Source organism: Pan troglodytes, chromosome 17, assembly GCF_028858775.2.
Source record: "Pan troglodytes isolate AG18354 chromosome 17, NHGRI_mPanTro3-v2.0_pri, whole genome shotgun sequence".
NCBI lineage: Eukaryota > Metazoa > Chordata > Mammalia > Primates > Hominidae > Pan > Pan troglodytes.
The window spans coordinates 63,587,439-63,610,316 of NC_072415.2; the positions used below are offsets into that span (position 1 = coordinate 63,587,439).

General features: G+C 36.8%; 2 protein-coding genes across 23 annotated transcripts in view; one reads left to right on the forward strand and one right to left on the reverse strand.

The window, feature by feature from the left end:
• DCC (DCC netrin 1 receptor) overlaps positions 1 to 7,504 on the forward strand; it is a 1,196,048-nt gene extending 1,188,544 nt beyond the window's left edge. For 8 of the 19 annotated variants that reach the window (XM_063795714.1, XM_054671860.2, XM_063795716.1 and 5 more), the window contains 2 exons: positions 1,947 to 2,018; positions 2,166 to 2,780. In XM_063795714.1, the coding sequence (XP_063651784.1) occupies positions 1,947 to 2,018; positions 2,166 to 2,255 (162 nt within the window). In that variant the 3' untranslated portion in view covers positions 2,256 to 2,780. Of the gene's footprint in view, positions 1 to 1,946; positions 2,019 to 2,165 lie in introns of all 19 variants that reach the window. The other 11 variants (XM_063795721.1, XM_063795722.1, XM_009434037.5 and 8 more) reach the window with 7 other exon arrangements.
• Positions 1 to 22,878, reverse strand: part of LOC104003155 (uncharacterized) — a 569,073-nt gene that overhangs the window by 47,604 nt on the left and 498,591 nt on the right. The gene's annotated exons all lie outside the window — the stretch shown is intronic.

Genomic DNA, 22,878 nt, shown 5'->3' on the forward strand with positions numbered 1-22,878 from the left:
ATATAGCTGTTTACGTCAATATCTGTTTAGGATCAAGGTTTGTGGCCACATCTCAAATAAAATCAAACTTCTAAGTTTACATGAAGTATCTCATCTCATAAAGAATCATGTCAGGTAGGCCTATTTTTACATTAAAGGTTGACTCTAAAGAATGGCAGCCAAATTAAAATATTAAATTTTATTAATATTAAAAGCAGTAAGAAACACATATTTAAGGAAATAAACAGGACAAATAGTGTAGACCAGCATTTGCCTATGAAAACATAATGTGTAATTTTAAATTGACTAGAAGCTACATTAAAAGATGTAAAAATAAATAGGTGAAGTTAATACCTTTTATCTAACCCAATATTTCCAAAATATTATCATCTCAACATGCAATAAATATTTAAAATTGTCAATAATGTATTTTACTTTTTTTGTACTGTTCCAAAACTGGTACGTACTTTTTCATGTAAAACACATTTCAGGTGAGACTAGGCACATTTTAAGAATATAATAGTTATATGTGGCTAGTGGTTGCCGTATTATACAATGAAATCTAGACAGTTTGAGAACGACAACCAGACAATGAAAACAACATTTTGGAAATGAGTTGCCTAGTAATCCCCTCACTTCAACTTCTCTCTCTCTTTCTCTCTCTCTCTCTCTCTCTCTCACACACACACACACACACACACATATTGTATGTATATAAACAGGCTTTTAGCCAAATTGGAAACTTTTCAGTCCTCTATTAAGCCCTGAAGATTGGGTAGTGTATGCCCAAATCGTTCACTGACATGCTGAGATTTCTATAGGAAGCTCATACATTAATACCATACATTTTGAGCTGTTTTTTCAGTGGCTGGAGTAGCTTTGTGCCTACCTCCCACCCATGCAATTTCTATCAATGCTCTCTTGAGATCAAGGGTACTTATTTGGCAAGATTAGATATACATCTCTGATCATAGTGGTAAGGAATGTGTCTTGGCCTATGCAGAGCTAGAAATCATGGCTCAGGCCTCATTGGTTCAATCATTTAAGTAATGGAATGCGCTAGCCAAGAATAATAAGTAGAACATCTGTATAAGTCAACTAATATGTTCAAGAAAGGAAAAAAAGAAAACTAACATTTATTGAACACTTACCACTGGGCAGCCCTGACTTGTTGAATCCTCCTAACTCCTCAAAAGACAAACTTGTTATTCTCATTTCACAAATAAGAAGACTAACTCAAATAAAATGTGCAAGTATATAAAAGGACTGGGATTCAAATCAGTTTCACATCTTATTTCCCCATCTGGCTAACTATCAAAACTACCTGGGAATTTTTCTTTTAATTAGGATGTCTAGGTTCTTCCCATACCTTCTGAAACAGAATTCCTAAGCCTAGCGACCTGGTATTTGTGATAACTAGTAATTCTATTACTTACTGACATGATAATAGTGACTTATAGTGAGTGAGTTTACAGAGTGAATTAGTGACAGTTCACTAGGCATTCTGGAGTTCAACCTCTTCTTTTATCCACCATTCAAATTGTCCCAAAAAGGATTGACTGTGGTTTGGGGCATGAATATTGTTTCCACACACAAACTAAAGTCATAATCTCCAGACGTTTCATTGGCCAAGGCAAAGCCCGCTGAGTTCTCACATACAAAAAAAAAATGTATCTATGTCATGATACAGAGAAAAAATATTCTGTTCATATCTTGGTTAACCTAGTAAGAGGAACAGGAGCTAATGTATTGAATATCTACCATATGCCACACCCTATCATGGGTACTAAACATGTTACAGGAGGCTCAGAATAGCCTATGAAATAGATGTCATTATCATTTTATAGATGAAGAAAATTACGTATCAGAGAGGTGCACTCACTTGTCTAAGACCACACAGCTAATAATTGGGAGAACTTGATTTGAAACCCAATCTTTTTGACTCTGAAACATCTTCCTTGTCACAGGTGGAGATGGAGTGGGTGAAACAATATGCAATCTCTTATTATCCCCTCTTTTATTACCAGCATCTTCATTCAGTGAGTATATTCCAAGGACAGCCCTGGCTGTGGTCTCCTAGGTCAGACTTGGGAATACATAGCGCCCCAACTAGCTGTGGCCCCGGCCTTCATAAAAGAAATGGATCAATATTTGTTACTAACTCTTGGCTCTCATTCTCTTTATAGGTGTATGAACAGGATGATCTGAGTGAACAAATGGCAAGTTTGGAAGGACTCATGAAGCAGCTTAATGCCATCACAGGCTCAGCCTTTTAACATGTATTTCTGAATGGATGAGGTGAATTTTCCGGGAACTTTGCAGCATACCAATTACCCATAAACAGCACATCTGTGTCCAAGAACTCTAACCAGTGTACAGGTCACCCATCAGGACCACTCAGTTAAGGAAGATCCTGAAGCAGTTCAGAAGGAATAAGCATTCCTTCTTTCATAGGCATCAGGAATTGTCAAATGATGATTATGAGTTCCCTAAACAAAAGCAAAGATGCATTTTCACTGCAATGTCAAAGTTTAAGCTGCTAGAATAGTCCTGGGCCTTTGTCACTGCAGTGACCACACTGTCATAACTAATGCCTATGTTTTCCTTTGTCAAGGCCTGTTGTTTAATGTGTAGGTCTAGTCTTACAAAATGCAAGTGCATTATTTAAGCCTGTACCATGCCATGGCAAACCAGTGCAAGCTCACTATTTTGTTTTCAACTTTAACATACAAGGCACCCATGGGAATCTCTCATGCCATAGCACCAAAGGATTGGATGTTTTCCTTACAGCACAAAAAGTAAATAGTAAACAAACAAAAGGCAGAGAATGCTTATGTTTGTAACTCAGTCATTCATCTTGCACAAGTGGTGGATATTAGTGAGTGGCTAAAAGTTCACCTATTTTGGCAAGTATTTGTAAATCCACCCTTGGTTAATATGTATGTCTGGAGTCCAGGAACATAAAAATCTGCAACTAGTAGCATTCTGCCAGCAGCAGTACATTTCTGGAAAGAGGATATAATATGCAATCTTCTCAGACACATGGTAATTATATGCTTAAGCTTGTAATAGGACAGTTTTCAATTTGGATGGCTTTTGTGCCATACCACACTGTGATACAATTTCAAAGCTTCACCAAGGCTATCTTCCTTAGGAGTTTGGCCAGAAGAATGCCCCCACCCCTTCACCCCATCCCTCCCTGAGTTCTCCTTGGCAACTAGCGTTGGGTGAAATGGCCAGCTCCACATGTCATATGGTGCACTGGCCAATGTCGCCTCTCTTCTAATCCTGTAGAAATGGCAGACTCCCTGAGAGCAGGCACCGAGGAAGAGAAGGAAAATAAAAGGTAGCTTCTAACAGTACCTTCTCTTAAAGAATGCCAACTCTGCCTACAGGGTCAGTGTTGGCAAGCATTGGCCACCAGACCCTTTTGTTAAGGGAAACTTTTACACTACACCTGTGTCAGAGTCAGGGGGAAGCAGAGGGGCAGGTGCCACCTGACACTTCGGACATGTAAATCCAGCAGATAATTTTCAAAGCAGCATCTTAAACTGTGGACTACAGTTTTAAACTTCTATTGCCATGTTTATCTACAGCTTGGAACTAGCTAAAATTAAGAACATTTTGTATGCAGCCTTTTAGTTTCTGAATTTTCAGCTGCATTTGGAGTTAATCCCTGTTTATGCAGCTGAATCGCCAAAAGGGAGCTAGTTTGCATATTTATCAGTTAGGTGACTTGAAAACCCAATGAGAGAGTTTCAGCTGAATTATTCCTTTCAGCTCTGCCTTTGATTTCAAGCTTGAGTAGGTCATAATTTTAAAAGAGCATGGAAGGGATAGGATCTTTACAACCTAATAGCTCCTTTTATTAGGTGGGTAATTATATATGAATCCCTGAATAAAATATTTTGAGCAAAATGGCACTGTAACAGAAGTAATAATTCAGATTATTTTTTTACAGTTTTATGTCAAGAAGGAAATCTGATGTCAAAGAGAGGGCTGTTCAAATGGTTCATTAGAAAGTCCGGTCCATTTGCGAATTTGTTCCTTCAACAAGAGTGCTCATTCAAGTTACTCAGATTTTCTGGAAGTCTTTTCTGAAGAGCTATGTGATGTTGTTCTATGGGACAGATTACTCTTATTTAACATCTGGGCACTTAGGTAGACAACCTTCTACTGACCTGGAATAAAGTGTTTCCTAACATAATATTGAATTATTCAGAAATAATCCATTACTTCAAAAAAGAAAATATTCATTGGGCTAGCCCAACCTTCTCTAGGCCCTAAGAATTATTACCTCCCCTTTCTAATTCTAGCAAACATGGAACATTCTCCTTAGGCACTTGACACCCATGAGGGTAATCCTGAGTGCTCAGTTTGGAATAGGTTGCAAATCTCAGATTTTAGGGATTGAGTCACACCTTCAATCTATAGAATGAAGTTGACCAATTTAAAAAAAAAAACCTATCATTTTCACAAATTTCTAGATCCTTCTAGTCAAAAATAATTATTTAGGCAATAAAATTTTTAAAAATCCATTTAAATACATGTTATTTGTCTTCAGTGGAAGTTATATTTCTGCTGCATGCTTTTGAAACTTTCTTCATTAAATAGAATGGTTTGTCTTAGTAACTGGCAATGCCAGTATTAGCACCATGCATTTAATCTGTAATACAATCAATTTAAACATCCTCAAAAAACTCTAGTATCATTTACCTGGTAGTATTAATATACAATGATATCACCACAACTTTTGTATAACTCTGTTCCCTTTACCCTCAAATGATTCATATATGTATATAATTGCCTGCCCAAGTTTTCAGGTAACTTATTAATTTCCCAGTCTCCTGATCTCTCGACAAGAAGAAACCTGTGAATACTGCAAACTAGCCTCTGACTTCCTCCTACTGAGTCTAGTTCATGGTATCCAGGACTCTTTATGCTCATAACTCTCTCTGATTCCCATTGGGTGATACCTGACAGCCAACCAGCCGCTCTGCCACCAGAACTCATTTCTCCCTGAAAAAGAAGAAAATCATATTTGGCAGAGCATTCTCTGGTCTGCCCTGTAATGTGCTTAAATGTCAGGCAACATCCTCTTTTTTTAAAAAAAATGGTATTTTTCTTTAAATTTCACCCTAATAAGAAAGCTATTTTCTCTCCTCTGCAGAAATTTCTGCATTTGTGAAACTTATAAAAATTTAGATAGTTCAAATGTATAAAGAATATTTGGATGATGCTCTAGCCAAAAGTTAAATATTTCGTAGTGAACTATAGCCAATAAGAAACCAGTCATACTTGCCTCTTTGAATAACAGAGATATAAGCTTCTAGAATATTTAAATAATGAAGCTTTACATTTGGGTATTATAAAATGCATACTCAATTGAATGAGCTGAAAAAAATACCAAGCCAGTGATATAAGTGGAGATTTATTAAGGATTCCTGTTGAGTATATTCTTAGTTTCCTCAAAATAGGGATTATTCAAAATTAGGTGTATGTTCAATCTCCTGCTTTGGTTCCAGCTACACAAGGAGAGCCATCCTGTGCTAGTGTGATGTTTCAGACAACATTCTGAAACTAAAATGTTTGGCACTTATTGGCTTTTCCAATAAAGAATCTCTTCAGTACAGGTATTTCTGGAAGCTGTTGGTGTCTGTGCTTGAAGACGATTGCTGATACTTATCCACCCTTTGGGTACTTCTGTTGACTTTGTTTAAATAATCATCTTATGGTTGTCCCCAAATGTAATATGGTATCTCAGATGTAGCAGCTGGAATGTAATTACAACAAAAGGTTACCTCTAAAGATAACATCTTACCATTTTAGATAAAATTGTGTCCCAGAATTCTTATGGTTTCGGAATGTACATTTCTAGTCAATGAAAGAAAGAAAAATGGAAAAATTGTCTAGTTTCAGGCATGCTTAAAGAAAACAAAGTCATCTGAACTTTAAAATAGATGCAGAGCAGGGTTACTTTCCCTTTCACTCAGTTCCCTTCATGCAACCACAGGCAGTCCTGCAGGCCAGAGGTTACTATCCTAACCTGCTCATAACCATATACTATACAGAGCCCACAACTTTCTGGAGATGCAGAAGCAGCCATACACTCAAGTCTCTGTTTTTGTAAATCACATTCAAAGCAACATTTTACTCATAATTTGCATTTCTCTGGTGACTTTCAGAAATCACTTTAGTGTTGTACAGAAAAGCTTTTTATTTGAGTCCAGTGTTTAAAATTAAATTGGATACTTGGGAAAATCATAGATAGGTGTTTTGTATGATATTCCATTCCAATACAAAATATATGTACCCATGCCTCAATGTATCTTGCTATCTAAATACCTGTTGCCAAAAAGTATTGATTTGGGGAAAAAAATGCCAATTTCCTGGTCAGTGAGGTTATGTAAAAGACAAAATACCACACCCATATCAGCAAATGAATATTACTACTGATCTGGACTCTTCGTTGCCACTATTGCATAACGTTCACGTGGCAGACTTCCAGTTGCACTCTCTGAAGGACTTTTTTCTCTTGCTCTCAATAGAGAGCCTTTGTACATTATCATCCTATGATTGTTGTTGGTAGAAGAGCAAGAGCAAAACTCTGCAAGATTTAATAAACACAGAGGCATGGGCCAAGGGATCTCACTGTGTGCTGAACATGTATTTTCAGATGCAAGAAAGGAATGATGGAGAGGAGGAGAAATGCTGTTTTTTATTATTGTAGGGTAAATCTGACAATTCTGAACTTTGTGAATTGTCAGCTTGTTTGGGGGAAGGGTGGGGGGGTATGGGGTGTACTTTTTATAAGTAATATTTAATTTATTATTTAGAGTGGCTTCTTTTTGGATAATTTATGATAAAAAGGGAGATCTGGTTGGGATCTAGATACGGCTGTTAAAGCTGCAGTGTTCCATATCTCAGAGGGACCACTTTGGAAATGAATTGTCCATTGCTGAGTATGAAGAGATGTCCAGTCCAGGCAAAGCCTTCACTGAAGTTCCATCATCGCCACTTCTCCCTTTTTAGGGTCATTCAAAGAAGATAACACCAAACCTAAATAATTCTGAAAGCATTTTGCAGATCAGTGCTACTCATTCAAAGGGCTTTGCAACTCAAACAGATTGTTAGTGTGCTAGTGATAAGTTTATTTGGTAGAAATGGGTATACTACAGCTTTAACTAGCCTTAGTGAGAAAAGAAATTTTTTGTTGTTACAAAACACCTTTTTTAACAAAAAGGTATTTTGAGCCTACAAAAAGTTTCTTTAAACTGTCAGATTCTAGCATTGTTAACCAAATTAGACTAGTGATTGCAATATTTAAGTGTAAATCTTGTTCTACAAGAAAGGAAACTTGCTTACAGTTTAAAACAATGACTGTTTCTACACATGATCTTGTATACTACTACACAAGGAAAAGGGGGTTTTGTAATCACTGTAGAACAGTCTCATATTCATTTTTTTATAGAAATGTTATTCCAATGGTGCATTTTTTGTTTAATAAATAAAGTTTTGATACAAACTTCTTTCTTCATGTTATTTATAGTAAATGCTGTGCCACACACACAACCACAACCTTGCTTGTCTGTATCCTTAGGATTCATTCTCTTAGTCCATTGGTGTTGCTGTAAAGGAATACCTGAGCTGAGTAACTTAATAAAGAGAAGAGGTTTAATTAGCTTATGGTTCTGCGAGCTGTACAATAAGTGTGGTGCCAGCATCTGTTCCTGGTGAGGCCTCAGGCGGCTTTCACTTATGGTGGAAAGGAAAGGGAAATCCACATGTGCAGAGATCGCATAACAAGAGAGGAAGCAAGAGAGAGAAGCAGGAGGTGCCAGACTCTTTTAAGCAACCAGTTCCCTTGGGAACTAATAGAATAAGAACTCACTCATTACCATGTGGACTGCACCATGCCATTCATGAGGAATCTACCTCCATGACCCAAACCTCTCCCATTAGGCCCCACCTTCAACACTGGGGATCAAATTTCACCATGAGATCTGGAGAGGTCAGATATCAAAACCATAGCATAAATATTACCTTTTATTAAAAGCTGTGGTAGGAGGTATCAGTTCTCTGCCTCATACACAAGTAAGTTATTATTTTTAAAGCAAGTGGACCCTTATGCCATTTTCATGCACATTTCCAGTGTGCTTTCACTCCAGTCAATAACCATGTCTCTTTATTGGAGACTTTCCCAAGACTGCTAGAACTTGTCTTTGCCTACATGCGTGGGAGAGCTGGAAATGTCTGATTAGACCTTTCAAATAGCACCCCCTTTGCCCCGATGAAAACAATTTTGGGTTGTAACCCAATTTATCTCCAGAGTACCCCTGTAGAGCTGAGCCAAAGTGACTGTGGGGCTACTGCTTCACAATAGGGCACTGTAATAGTGTACCCTTGCTTGGATTGCCTCCCTTCCCTTTTTATCTTGCCCCCTTCCCCTAATGGTTTCTCCTGGGAGCACTTCACAGTAAATCACTTTCATGCAAATCTTTATGGCAAGGTCTGTTTCTAGGGAATTCACTCAAGGCAATATCCTTCTAGCTGTGATCCAATTTCAACACACAAACAACAAATGAATAAAATACTCTTTTCATCATCCAGATATTTCATTCTCATAGTGTCAGCAGCAGAATATGGGGTCACATAGGTGTTGAACATTATATAGCTACAATTATTGAAAGATTAAGTTTGGCATGTGTATTAGGGTCCTCTAGAGAGACAGAACCAATAGTGTGTGTGTATACACACACACATATATACTATTGGTGTATATATATTTCGGTTTGCACTATATATATATATATATATACACACTCACATATATATACATATATATATATCTGAGACTTAATGTTAAATATTAACCTACATGATCACAAGGTCTCACAATAGGCTGTCTGCAAGCTTGAGGAGTAAGGAGAGCCAGTCCAAGTCTCAAAACTGAAGAACCTGGAGTCCAATGTTCGAGGACAGGAAGTGTCCAGCACTGGAGAAAGATACAGGCTGGGAGCCTAGACCAGTCTCTCCTTTTCACGTTGGTTTTTCTTCCTGCTTTATATTCACTGGAAGCTGATTAGATTGTGCCCACCAGATTAAGGGTGGATCTGCCTTTCTCAGCCCACTGACTCAGATGTTAATCTCTTTTGGCAACATCCATACATACACACCCAAGATTAATACTTTGTATCCTTCCATCCAATCAAGTTGACACTCAGTATTAACCATCACAGCATGTAATCTGTTCTTTAAGAGAAAGTCACATATTGATAAAAGTTTTATTAACTCTTTTGGGAAAGCAGAAAACTTCTCAGTAGGTTATCATTTTAAAGCAATGCATCGCAGATGACAAGACAGGTGGAAACTTTAAAGTTCATCTAGCCTTTCCCATTTTCTTCAATTCATTATCATCCCATATAGAAGGGAAAAATGTATTTAAAGATCTTAAAAGATGTGGATAGATTCCAACCCCTGTTCAGTTTCGGTGGAAATGTAAACTTATGGTAGTCACTGTGGAAAAAAGTATGACAGTTCCTTAAAAAATTAAACAGATTACCACAGAAGCCAATAATTCCACTTTTGCTCATATACCCAAAAGAATTGAAAGCAGAGACTCAAACAGATATTCAACCACCTATGTTCATAAGAGCATTATTTGCAATAGCCAAAGGATGGAAGCAACCCAATTGTCCACAGACAAATTAGTGGATAAACAAAATGTGGCATAATCATACAATGGAATATCCTTTAGCCTTATAAGGAAATACTGTCAAATGCAAGAGCATAGATAAACCTTGGAGACATTATGCTTAGTAAAATAAGACAGTCACAAAAAGACAAATACTGTATGATTCCACTTACATGAGGAATCTAGAAAAGTCAAATTCACAGAGGTGGAAAAGAGAATGGTGGTAATCAGGGACCAGGGGTTGGGAGCAAGAGTAATCGTTCAATGCATACATCATTTCAGTTTTGGAAGATGAGTGAAGTTCTAGAGATGGATGGTGGGAATCATAACATAAAAATATGAATGTACATCATTTGTACACTTAAAAATGGTTAAAATTATAAATTTTACATTATGCATATTTTACCACAATTTTTAAAAATCTCCATATAAGAATATTCCAGCACCGTCTCTATAAATACTGATATTTCCTCTAAGGCTTCTGAACTATAAATATGCAACAGCAAACACATTAAAGTAGATTGATATGCAAGAAACAGAAGCAGCACGTATACCTCAGTCTACTTTATGTCAGATATATATTACACTATCATATTCAATTTACGTAATCAACCTACAAAGGAATGTTGTGCTGCACAAAAGGCTATCAGAGATCATTATCTGCATGGGAAACTGGTTATTTGAAAAAAAAAAAATTGGATAAATTTCCGTAGTCTGGCCTAGGGAGAAGAAGGTTAAGGGAGAAACTTAACTACTCTCTTCATTGCAAATATTTTATGGGAAGGATTTTAGAGAGGTTGAAGAATAAGATTCTCTCTTACCTCAAATACTCTATGATGTTATAATGAATATAGATAGGAAGATGTATTAATATGCATGTAGGTGAACTTAATAGTTTTCTATGAAATAATCTCCTGGCTTTGTAAAATAATTGTTCTCTAAACCTACTATGACTCATTACCTTAGCCTATTATGTTTATTTCAGTTTGAAGTATTTTAATCTATTCATTTACTTTCAAATGAAGGACGGTCTCTTCAGATCAATGAGTGCCAAGCCCCTGTGCAACTGGATTGCCCTCAGCCCATTATACCACCGCTATGTTCTGTGACTTCTGATTCACAGCCAGATAGCCAGTTACACAGAGACCCCAGAAAGTTTCCAGTATCTCACTGGCTTTCATACAGTATAACTCTGCTGAACCCATAGAAGGTCCTTCCTTTCCTCTCCCTGGTATTCTGATTCGCAAGTGAATTATTTTAGAAGAAGCAAATCTCAAGAATTCAGAAATGCCAGATTGCTTCCTTTATCTTTGCCTGCCTACAAGGTTGTGAAGATGAGAAATGTACTCAAGATGATTAGTTCCCTTCTTACTTCTTCTGCTTAGTTCTGTTCTGACAGTTTATAGTAACCAAATAAATGGAGAGACAGAGTAGAGGAAGAAATAAATAATTACTGAATGCCTGATGTTTTTGAGGCAGCCAGACTCCCTGCCTAGATTTTGGGCTTCATATAAACTTTGTGAACTAAAAAACCATTTTGCATAAGATCACTGGAAATATGGCAAGGATGGTTCATCCATCATGCTTTTCTCAAAGTTTCATTGGCCTGATAGTGAAACAAATCAATAAAACATTTCTGAGTTGTGTGGGAGGGCTTGCTTTTCAGGCCTGTATATTAATTTCTTCTTCTTCTTCTTTCTTCTTCTTCTTCTTTTCTTTCTTCTTCTTTTCTTTCCTCCTCCTCCTCCTCCCCCTCCTCCTCCCCCTCCTCCTCCTCCTTCTCCTTCTTTTTCTAATACATTTTTTTCTGAGTCCACTGATATTTTAATAAGAAATTGGGATATGCTGTGTTAGGGGCAACTTTACAGGCATCAACATAATTATTGAATCCTGGACTTTTTTTAAAAAAAAAGACTTAAGTTTTATTCTACTTTCTATTTACGGAAGTCTAAATTATATCTTACCTTTTATTTCTCTAACTCTAAGCTTAATCTATTTCTTATTTACCAATTTCTTATTTTCATGTTGTTATGTCATTTTTCCTTTTTTGTAACTAATTGCTCTCATCCTCCTTAACTTCTGAAATTCATAATTTGATGCAATAAATAGTTAGGCAATTATTCCTGAGATAATTGGAATGTTCTCATTAGCAGTTCAAAAGATTGCTTGAAATAAATAACAGAAGTAATTTTTCCCAGAGTCCTTTCAGATTTAATTAACATTCTTCTTTATAAATTAATAACAGTCCTTTAATTTCCCTGTCTTTGCTAATATCTATTCTGACTCTTCATATAAGTTTGACAAAATATCTGTTAGTAGAACAATTTTTCACCATCTTAACGTTTCTTAAGAATTTTATTTTTGTGCTATTCTTTGAACCTGCGGTGGATTTCCTGAGCTACTTTTTTTCTTTTTATTCAAGCTAAAACTGTTCTTTGATGTGGAACTCTCCTAACAATGGTAGCATTTCAATTTTGTAGATGTGACTCATTTGTCATGAATTATTACTATTTCTTCCCCAAATAGGATGTTTCAGAAAACTAACTGTAACATTTACTTCATAGGGATGGTGTGGGCTTAACTTTAAATTAGACAATGTATACAAAGCCCTTAGAATTCCTGGTTCTTGACAAAAGCCTAATGAATTCTATTTCTGTTCTTTCTGTCTCTGTACTCAATCTTTTGCTTGACATTTATGAACATTTTCATATGTTTCAAGAAGTATGCATGGGAATTTAGCAGCTCTGTGGTTTACATGTGTTTCTTACTTTATAGGTATAATTTCCAGCATGTATGCAGATGAAGAACGCAGATTTCCAAAGGATGGTATTATTATAAAGTGTTTTACTTTTCCTTAGTATATCCAAAAAATATTTATTTTAGAGCCTTTTGTTCACATACAAGGCACAATGCTAAGAGTACCAATGAACCAAAGGATGAAACTATACATCTTCTATAGTTATACACTACATATATGTGTATGTATATGACCATAGTTCAAATGAGACAGTTAGATACCTTTAGTCAAGTAAAGAGTAATTTTCATCAGAGTACAGAGTATCAAATTAAATTTACAGAAGACCCATAGGGAACATGGTGTTGAGAAGAGCTTTAAATAATAAATAAGACTAAAACTTTAGAGATGGAAATGGGCAATTCAGATGAAAGAAACTATATGAGCAAAAAGATAAAAAGCTTAGAATTTATAGACCTATATGGAAACTAAAGTATGTCGGATTTTTTTTTATTATTTGGAGAAGTGTATGGTTTGTGGGAAAAAAAGGTGGGAAGCACATTTGCATAATCAATGGAGATCTTGTAATGATGGTCCAAGATATGTAATTCTGTTAGCAATAAGAAACCACTGAGCATGAAAGCTTAATTTTCTCATTCACAAATGCTTTTTGAATATTTATTGTGTACCAGTAACTAAGCTAATGTTGGAAAAACAACAGTGATCAATGTCAATATGACCCCTGCTCTCATGGAGTTTATAATTTACTTTTGGAGACAAAGAACAAATGAACAAATCAGTGCAGTAATTATAATTGTGAAGAGTGCTATAAACTAAGGTTGTATTATAGAAACATAGTATCTTTTGAGGTTATTCACCATTATCAAAGAAGAATGGAGCCACTTCAGACCAGGCAAGACTTCCTCATGAGGGTGGCATTTATCCCCTTAAACTGAAGAGGATACAAAAGAGTCGTTCATGTGAATATTGGGATGATGCGACATTCATTCCAGAGAAAGGAAAAAGCATAAGCAAATTCTTGGGTTGAGAACAACCTTGGCTTATGCAAAGAACAGACAGGCAGTTAGTGAAGTTGTCTTTCATTGACAAAGAAGAAGAAATGGAGTCAAAGAAGTTAAGGAGTTAGGATTCGGCCAGATCATGCTGTACCTGCAATGCATGCTACTGTCTATATTCCAAAGGAAATGCAAGTCATTTGGGGGCACTAAGAAAAAGAAAGTTAACATCCAATTTATGTGTATCAAGGTAAAAAAATTGCACATATACTACCTCACATGTGCAAAATCATGTAACAGCCTTTAGTGTCTGGAATGTCTTCTATTTTGCCCATGATTCCCAGCTCTTGTTGGGTACTAAGATAAATCTCAATCTTGCCAATGAAAGGAACCTATGGTTTCTTTTTCATCTACAGCAGCCTCTTTCTGCTTAGCTGAAGCTCTTTGGGATGAAGTCACGATGTTCAAAGTTCTAGCTCTCTGCCACAGCTGAATTTCTTATCGCTAAGGCCCTTCTTTTAAACAATCCTTGTTAAAGTGGCTTCTGGGCACATCTCATACACTGAGAATCTTTTCTCTCAGCGTGGGAGCATCTCATGATCTCCCTCACTTGCTTGGCCCCATCTGTGTTCTTTCTAGAGCCATTAAATATCTGTGTCTCAGCCTTGTCCTCCACCTGGTCCCCAGCTAGGTTGTCTACTATGCAATCTCTGTTTAAGGGTTAGCTTCCCCTGCCCGTGATAATCCTATGGCAAATCCTAGACTCTCAGCTCAGATATCGCCTGCATGCCCCACTGAGAGTGTGCCAAAATTACCGGATTCCTCAGGTGTCAACGCGGGTGCTACAGTAGCACATTCCCTCCCAAGCATTCCAAACCACCACTTTCCTTTGTAGCAGTAGCTAGCTTTCTGAGATGTTTCTGTTCAAGAATTCTATAAAACACAACGGACCAATGACTTCTGGTTTTGCCTTCCATCCCTACCTATCTATAGTTCCTATCATCCCTGGCCTCTCTGCCCTAGGGTTTCACCCTCTACAGGGTGTCAGGACCCTTCAACCTAACCTCTTAATATTTTTATTTCTCCTTGCACACTTCTGCCCTCTGAGGCACCACACATTGTCCAATAAACATTTTCTGCCTCCTTCTCAGGTCTAGTAAAAATTCTTCTACATCATATTTTGTAAATCTTCAGTGTGACTATTATATCAGTATCTTCATTTCCTCTAAGTCATTGAAATCTTTGAGTCAATGGTTGTGAAGTCACAGGGAACCAAGATTTAAAGTAAATACAAGTTTTATGAAATTACTATTTATAAATATATATCAATTTTATATGTATGTATTAAAAATAAATCTGGACCTTGTGAGGAGAATAAATTCCAAATGGCACAAAAATTCAAAAAGAAAGCTACGGGAAGTATGAGATGGTGGATTCAATCGTGGTAAAGAGAAGGACATGAAATGGATCGGTATATATGAAATGTGTACATTTGAAATGTGTTTTGGAGGTAGAAACAAACACACTTGCAGGTGGATTGGATGGGAGTGAGTTTCTGGTGAACAGGCTTTTAAGTGGATAGAAACATTTTCTGTGATGCAGTAGACTGGGAGAGAAACTGTTTGGGCATGTGTGAGAGAAAAAGAGTATGATTTTTAAATATATCCAAGAGGAGATGTCAAAATGCAGTTGAATATTTAAATCGGGAACATATAAGAAAGGTCTGTACTGCAGACAAATTTAGAAATTGCCAGCACATGGCATCTAAAGCCATAGGAATGTATATGATAAAGAGAGATTTAGACCTGGAACTGAGCCCTAGGAGAATGCAGAATATAGATATTGGGTAGAGTAGGAGCAATCAGATGAACAGGCTTGGAAAGAATGGCCAACAGTAAAAAACAGGATTTTCCAACAACAGGAAAAAACAGGATTTTCCTTTAACAGGAAAAAAGCATTAGTATGGCAGAAGAAAAATGGAAAGAGTACTAGAGAGGGAATGAGAGTTCAACTGTGTTGAAAAGTTGGTAAAATGCTGGGCAAGACAAAATAAAATAATGTGGATTGAAATGGTCAACATGAAGATCATTGCTAGGTAACTACACCCTCTGGTTTTCCTGGGATAGTCCTGGTGTGCATCATGTCCCGGTATAGTTAATGTAGTTACTTAGTAGTAGATAGTATCTACTTTCACTTTCAAACGTGTCTCCTTTCAATGATAATTTATATGGTCCTACTAGTTATTGGTGACCAAAGCAAGAGTAGTGAAATGGTTTCAGTAAAGGAGTGGGGATGAAAGCCAGATTAGAGGAGATTAAAGGTGGACTGGGAAGTTATAAAGTATATACTGTGCATATTTCTGTTGGAGAAGTTTTCCTATGAAGAAGAGGAGAACAATGAGGAAGTTACTGGAAGGGTAACTGGATTTAACTGGATTTTAAAATGAACTCTAATATTGCAGTGATTCTTCTGACAACCAGGGCAATTTTTAAATCAAATTCGTTTATGTCATAAATTTTCAGAATAACTAGCATTATGGCTTAAGGAAAAAAACCTCTGGGCTAGACGCAATAATTACACACTCCAGGAGAGTTGCATGAGTGAAGGTTGCCCTCACTTACAGTAGAAAATGGACCTTTTCAGGACCCAAAGCAGGAGGCTACTCCACACCCTCATCCAAGAGGATAGAGAAGCAGAGGCCAGGTGTTAACAGGCTGAATAATTAGCACCCAAAAATTTCAGGTCCTAATACCTGGAACTTGCAATTTGACCTTACCTGGAATGGAAAAAGAGTCTTTGCCAACGTGATTAAGGATTTTGAGATGGGAGATTATCTTGTATTCTCTGAATGAACCCTAAATATAATCATGAGCGTCCTTATGAGAGAGGCAGAGACATATTAAACACAGACACAGAAGAGGAGGAGGCAATGTGACCACGGGGGCAGGGCTAAGAGTGATGCAGTCACATGCTAATGAGTGTTGGCAGCCACCAGGAGCTAGAAAAGGCAAGGGATGGATCCTACCCTAGAGCCTCTGGACAGAGGGTGTTCCAGTTGACAGGTGATTTCATCCCAGATTTTAGACTCTGGCTTCCAGAACTGTGGGATAATAATTTTCTGTTGTTTAAAACAAGCACTAAATTTGTGGTAGTTTGTTATAGTAGCCACAGGAAACTAATATGCTGGGTTTCAGGGTCTGTGGAATTTTCCTTCTGACAAAATGACTCAGGGACATTTTTTAATAGAAATGTTTGCATTGCTACAATTAATGTAAAACCCCCCTGGAGCCCTCTTTTCCTATCTTCAACCCAGCTTCCAGTAATGTCTACTACTTTCACTTTTTTATTGTTGTTGTTTTTCATTTTTAATGAGGAAATGGTTACCTCAGTAAGACACCCTACAGAATCTGGCTGCCCAGAAACAAGACCCTGAGATGACAATTCTCACCCTGCCCCATTGTGTAAAGCTCAATCCACACAAGACCACAAATTCTAAAATGTAATAAAAGAAGAGACAAAAGCCAAATTCAAAGAGGCTAGTAAAAGTATCTTTGAGCACTGTCATGATACTCAAAGGAGTGCCCATTGGAGCATTTATATTTCAGATGTTCAGATTTGAGATGCACTACCAGTATGATGAAAATACCCCAAAACCAAAAATAATCCAAAATTGGAAACACTTCTGGTCTCAAGTATTTCAGATAAGGGATAGTCAACCTGTATTATAAGTACTTTTACCCAGAAAACAGCCATTCACATATCCTTTATGATCTAAAACTATGAGCATGAGGAGAAGACTGTACCTGTAGGGGATTCTAACAGCAATTCTACATCTGATGAGGGTTCAAGGTCCACGCTAAGACTTCTGTGAACTTCCAAAGGGGCAGAGTAGGAAATGTCATCTTAGGTCTTGTTTCTGGGCATCCAGATTCTGTTGGGTATCTTATTGGTGCAACCATTTCCTCATTAAAACAACAACAACAAAATAGAAGTGAAAGTAGCAGACCTTACTGAAGATGCAGTTGAAGACAGGAAGACAAGAGAGGGCCTACGAGGGTTTTCCATCAATTATAGCAATGCAAACGTTCCTTTTTTTTTTTTTTTTTTTTTTTTTGAGATGGAGTCTCACTATGTCGCAATGCTGGAGTGCAGTGGCACGATCTTGGCTCACTGCAACCTCTGTCTCCCAGGTTCAAGTGATTCTCCTGTCTCAGCCTCCCAAGTAGCTGGGACTACAGGTGCGTGCCACCATGCCCAGCTAATTTTTGTATTTTTAGTAGAGACAGGGTTTCACCATGTTGGCCAGAATAGTCTCAATCTCTTGATCTCGTGATCCGCCCGCCTTGGCCTCCCAAAAACATTCCTATTATAAAATATCCTTGAGTCAGTTTTTCAGAAGGAAAATTCCACAGACCCTGAAACCATGTAACTCCTGCCCTTACAAAATCTCTCAGGCTCCCCTCTTTTTCCCTTCCTTTCATGGTGTCTCTGTTATGTTCTATTCCTTATAGAATATTTCAAAAATTAAAATTCCTCTCATTCTTTCCTTCAGGGAAGCATGACTACCTGTTTTGTTGTTCAGCCTATTACTAACACTCAGAGCATTAGGCTCTCACCTACTAACCCAAGAAGCTATTTAAGTTTCTTTCTCCCCAAAGAATTTCCTCTATGGAAGGAATTCTGTGGCCAGCTGGTATAATACAGTGCTTGTTCCGTGGTAATAGTAAATGAAAACTTTATCCTGGCATTCTCCTGTCACATTTATCTATCTAAACGAGAGAGAAGACCTCTAGACCAGACTTTACAGTAAGTAAAGGTATTTCTTCTTCCTCTGGGTTCTCTTGGGTCAAATTGGAATGCTCCTTAGACCCAAAGTTACAAAAGGTGATTATTTTCAGACTAAATTTGTGGCCTTCCTAAATGTGCTTTGTACACTAAAGGCATTTTCAACACGACTTTGCACATGAAGATCAAACTGAAAGAATGAAAGAATGAATTTGTTGAATTCAATTTGTTGTTGCATCATCTTTAAGAAATAATGTACCATATATGGTCTAAAGTCAAGTATTTGATAAAAATAATATAATTAACATATTTAACAATGTTGGGTGTAGCCCACTGTTCAGTTCTAGTTTATTTTCAATAGAAACTCTGACTGTAGTGTCTTCAATTTGAACTGTTTCCCCAATGTTTCAGAGAGGTTTGACGTACTCTGATAAACAAATAATAAACACTAATAAAATTGAATATCAATATGTGCAACATTCTGTGTCAATTGCAAGTTGAACATCCCTAATCTGAAAATCCAAAATTGGAAATGCTCCAAAACCTGAACATTTCTTAGTGCTGACGTAATGCTCAAAGGAAATGCAAGTCTGAGCTTTTAGAATTTTGGATTTTTGGATTAGGAATGTTCAGCTCATAGGTATAATAAAAATATTTCAATATCCAAAAAAAATCTGAAATCTGAAACATTTCTGGTCCCAAGTATTTCAGATAAAGGAGACTTAGCACATATCTCACCTACTACAGAAAACACTCCTATGTGTAAAATACTATCACTGCAAGTTTATTGGTGAAGAAACAGAAACTAGGGTACTTGTGTACCTTGCCATTAATCACCCAATTCAACCAATTCATATGCAAACAGCTGGGCCTTGAAACCACTTCTGTCAGCTCTAAAATATGTACTTTTTATCACTAAATGGAGTAACATTCAACTGCTAGTCCCTAGGAATTCCCTGAGAAAGTGTTTCTAAACTATCATGATTATAGAAACCACCTGGAACTCTTGTTAAACTATGAAACCCTAGGCCCCTATCAGAGACACCAGTTCAGTTGGTCTGGGGTGAGGTCTGAGAATCTGTAATATTTACAAGTTCTCCAGTTGATCTCTATTCTCATCTCATGTATCAATAAGAACTCTGCTGTACTCAGTAGAAAATTAACTCAAACTTCTAACTTAAATTTCAAAAAGAAACTATATATTGGCTTTGGTACCTGAACAATGTAGGGATAGACTAACTTCAGACACATCTCCACTATCACCTTCCACCTGGGGGCTCCCATGAGAGAAAACTGCTTCCTGGATAATGCAAATAGTAGTTCCAGAATTGACTCTCCTTGGCCCTGGTTGGCTAGACATGGATCATGGGTCTGTCCCTGACCCCATCACTGTAAACAAGTGATTGCAATTTTCTTTCTTCTTAGTTTTATTCACCTACTCCTCCTCTGAAGCCCAGGGATGGTGTCAATTGCCTTGGAGCCCATAGGATGAGAATAGAGAAGGAAAAGACACTATGGATTCACTACCAGAAGGAAGGAAAGGTACATGCTAGGTAGCAAAATAACGGAAGTTTACTAGACCTCTCTAGGGTAAGATTTAAAGTTTAGAATAATACACTATGTTAGTTACCTTAATACACCATCAGAGAATAGGGCTAAAAATGTTTCCTGATCATGGCAAAGATATTTTGATTGCTAAAGTACTTTCCTCCAAACCTATACATTCGGGCTGATTATTCTAAAAAGCCATTGGTATTATTCCCATCAGACTTATGTTTCAAGTCAATACATTTTATTATATTCTTGGATATTTACTCTTATCCAAGCAGGGGGAGGGGAAGTAAACTACAGAGTCTTCTCATTTTGCCTGATTTTCCATTGTTTAAAATTTTTTTTTTTTTTAAAAACAATCCTACATTTTGTGCGAGGCTTACTAGATTCATGTTAAAGTATAAAGCGAGCTTTTTGGAAATTCACATCTTAGAGGAAATTCCCACATTTTTGGAAATTCACATCTTGCTTCAGTTTCAAGAAGGAAATGTTTACTAAATTAAGATGAAATAGCTGCACTGCCTATTTGCAACTCTCAGTTAAAAATGGGTATACTTTATCACTGAATATTTCCTAAAATAAAACTTTATAACCATCTGGATTCAGTGCTTTCTTGCTGATATTTCTTGTAGATAAATGGCTTCTTAATGACTCTTTTGATCCCAAAGGATGTATTAAACTCTAAAATTATGTGTTTAAATAACAACCCAAAAAGAGCCAATTTGATCTGCAAGCTTCTTTACCTATCACTGCATTTCAAAATGTTAAGAATATCAGAGAATTTTTCTCAGAAGTTCTTTGCCCTGAGAAAAATTGCAGCCAATAGCATTGTCTCTTATTATTAATATGATTAGATATAATGATATGCACTGTTAGTCTCCTTTGTTGTTCTATTCTTTTTGAAACAACTGATCACCCCATCTGTCCTTTCTCTTCAACTCTGTGTTGCATCTACAGAGGCACATTGGACACTGAGGGAATATTAATATTCACATATTGAGGACAGCAAATTATCAATTAACGTTTTTCTTCAAGTCTTGTAATAAAATCAGATCTAGAATAAAAACAAAGTGTTCTGGAAACAATCTCCAGATTTTTCATAGAGGAGAACATCTTACATTAATCCTTTTTACAAATATTTTTTATATAAATATGTAATTAAATACAGATAAGTGTTATTTAAAGTATAGTAACTAAGACTATGCTACAAATGCGAATGTGAATGTATGTATCTATGAATATGCAGAATGCCCCAGTTATGCTATTTTCTTCTCTAGCTTATATTTTAATGCTAACACTGATGAGGGAGTGAATTAGGGAGATTATTTCAGATAATTATTTCGAACACAGATGAACCTCAGAGTTTAAGATACTAAAAAACAGAGCCCCTGAACACCAGATTCTTCTTTCTACTTTTGAATCTATGAAAGTGTTCATGGTGCAGAAGACTCATTCCATACTTTTGAAATCTCTTTCATCTTGGCTTTTTCTGTCATGGACAAATACTGCACCTTAGTCCAGAATTATGCTAAAAATTTTTTAATCTAAAATATGAAGGTAAAAAAAATAAAAAAGATCCTTAAATGTGAGACTTAAAGAGCAATAAAATGAAATAAAATGGAAGTGAGCTTGGGCTTTTCTAGACCAACCTTCCAGAATACCCAGAGAGATTTGAGCTGAAATCTAAGGCCTCCAACAGTGTAACGGGATCTCTTTTAGTTTTCAGGAATTAAAATAAAACTTGGACAGTGATGGGAAATTTATTGGTTCACACAATCAGTCTTTAACAACATTAGAAAGCTCATATGCAAACCAGGAACACTGGTACAAAAAAGACTCCCCAGATTTACTGTTCTGACAAGATTGGAATATGCCTGCAGCTGGTGTGTATAGAACTCTGACAGATGGAATACTATGCAGCCATAAAAAGGAATGAATTAACAGCATTTGCAGTGACCTGGATGAGATTGGAGACTATTATTCTAAGTGATGTACTGCAGGAATGGAAAACCAAATATCGTGTGTTCTCACTGATATGTGGGAGCTAACCTATGAGTATGAAAAGGCATAAGAATGATACAATGGACTTTGGGGACTTGGGAGGAAGAGTGAGAGGCAGGCAAGGGATAAAAGACTACGAATATGGTGCAGTGTATACCGCTCAGGCGATGGGCGCACCAAAATCTCACAAATCGCCCTAAAGAACTTACTCATGTAACCAAATACCACCTGTACCCCAATAACTTATGGAAAAATAAATTAAAAAACACAAAAACAAAACAAAAAAAGTGACAATAAAAGTAATGCAAATAGAAAAACAACACAGTATACATCTGTTTACACAGCATTTACATCGTATTATGTGTTGTAGGTAATCTGGATATATTTTAAAGCATATGGGAGGATGTGCCTAGGTTATATGCAAATACTGCACCATTTTACATAGAGGACTTGAGCATTCATAATTTTGGTATTTGCAGCAGTCCTGGAACCAATTCCATATGGATACCTAGGACAACTGTTCTCATCATTTCAACCCCATGAGCAGTTTCACTTGTTAGTATCTCTTTGAGAATTCAATGAGAAAGTATTTATTGATTATTCACTATTTGCTTGATCACCTGAGACAGACACTGCCTTTAAGCTTCTGTTTACTGAGTTTGGGCCCAGACTTACAGAGTCAAACCAGGCTTTGCAGAGAGTATTATATGTAAGCTGGGACCTGTAAGATGAGTTCCATGTTAAACACAGCATTTCTTACACACAGGATAGGAAAGGAACACTGACCCATGTTAGTATTTACCAATTTGGCAAATTTTCAAGGCTGTGTTTGGATGTGGCTTAATGGGAAAGCCATGGTAACACATATGAGATAGCATTGTTTATATACTCTTAATCTTTTAAATTTGTTTTTCTAAAAGGTAGGTACTTGAGTAATGTCTGTTCATCCTTTTATCAAGTATTTGCTAAGCTTCTAACATGAGCCTCATCAATATGACATCTAGGAATAAAGCTTGGTTTATCTCATCAGGGTGTCCTACCTCAGAAGGCTGTTTGGTTGAAGATGGAAATATTGTGAACATTGCTGACAATTCATTTATTCACTTCAATATCTCTTT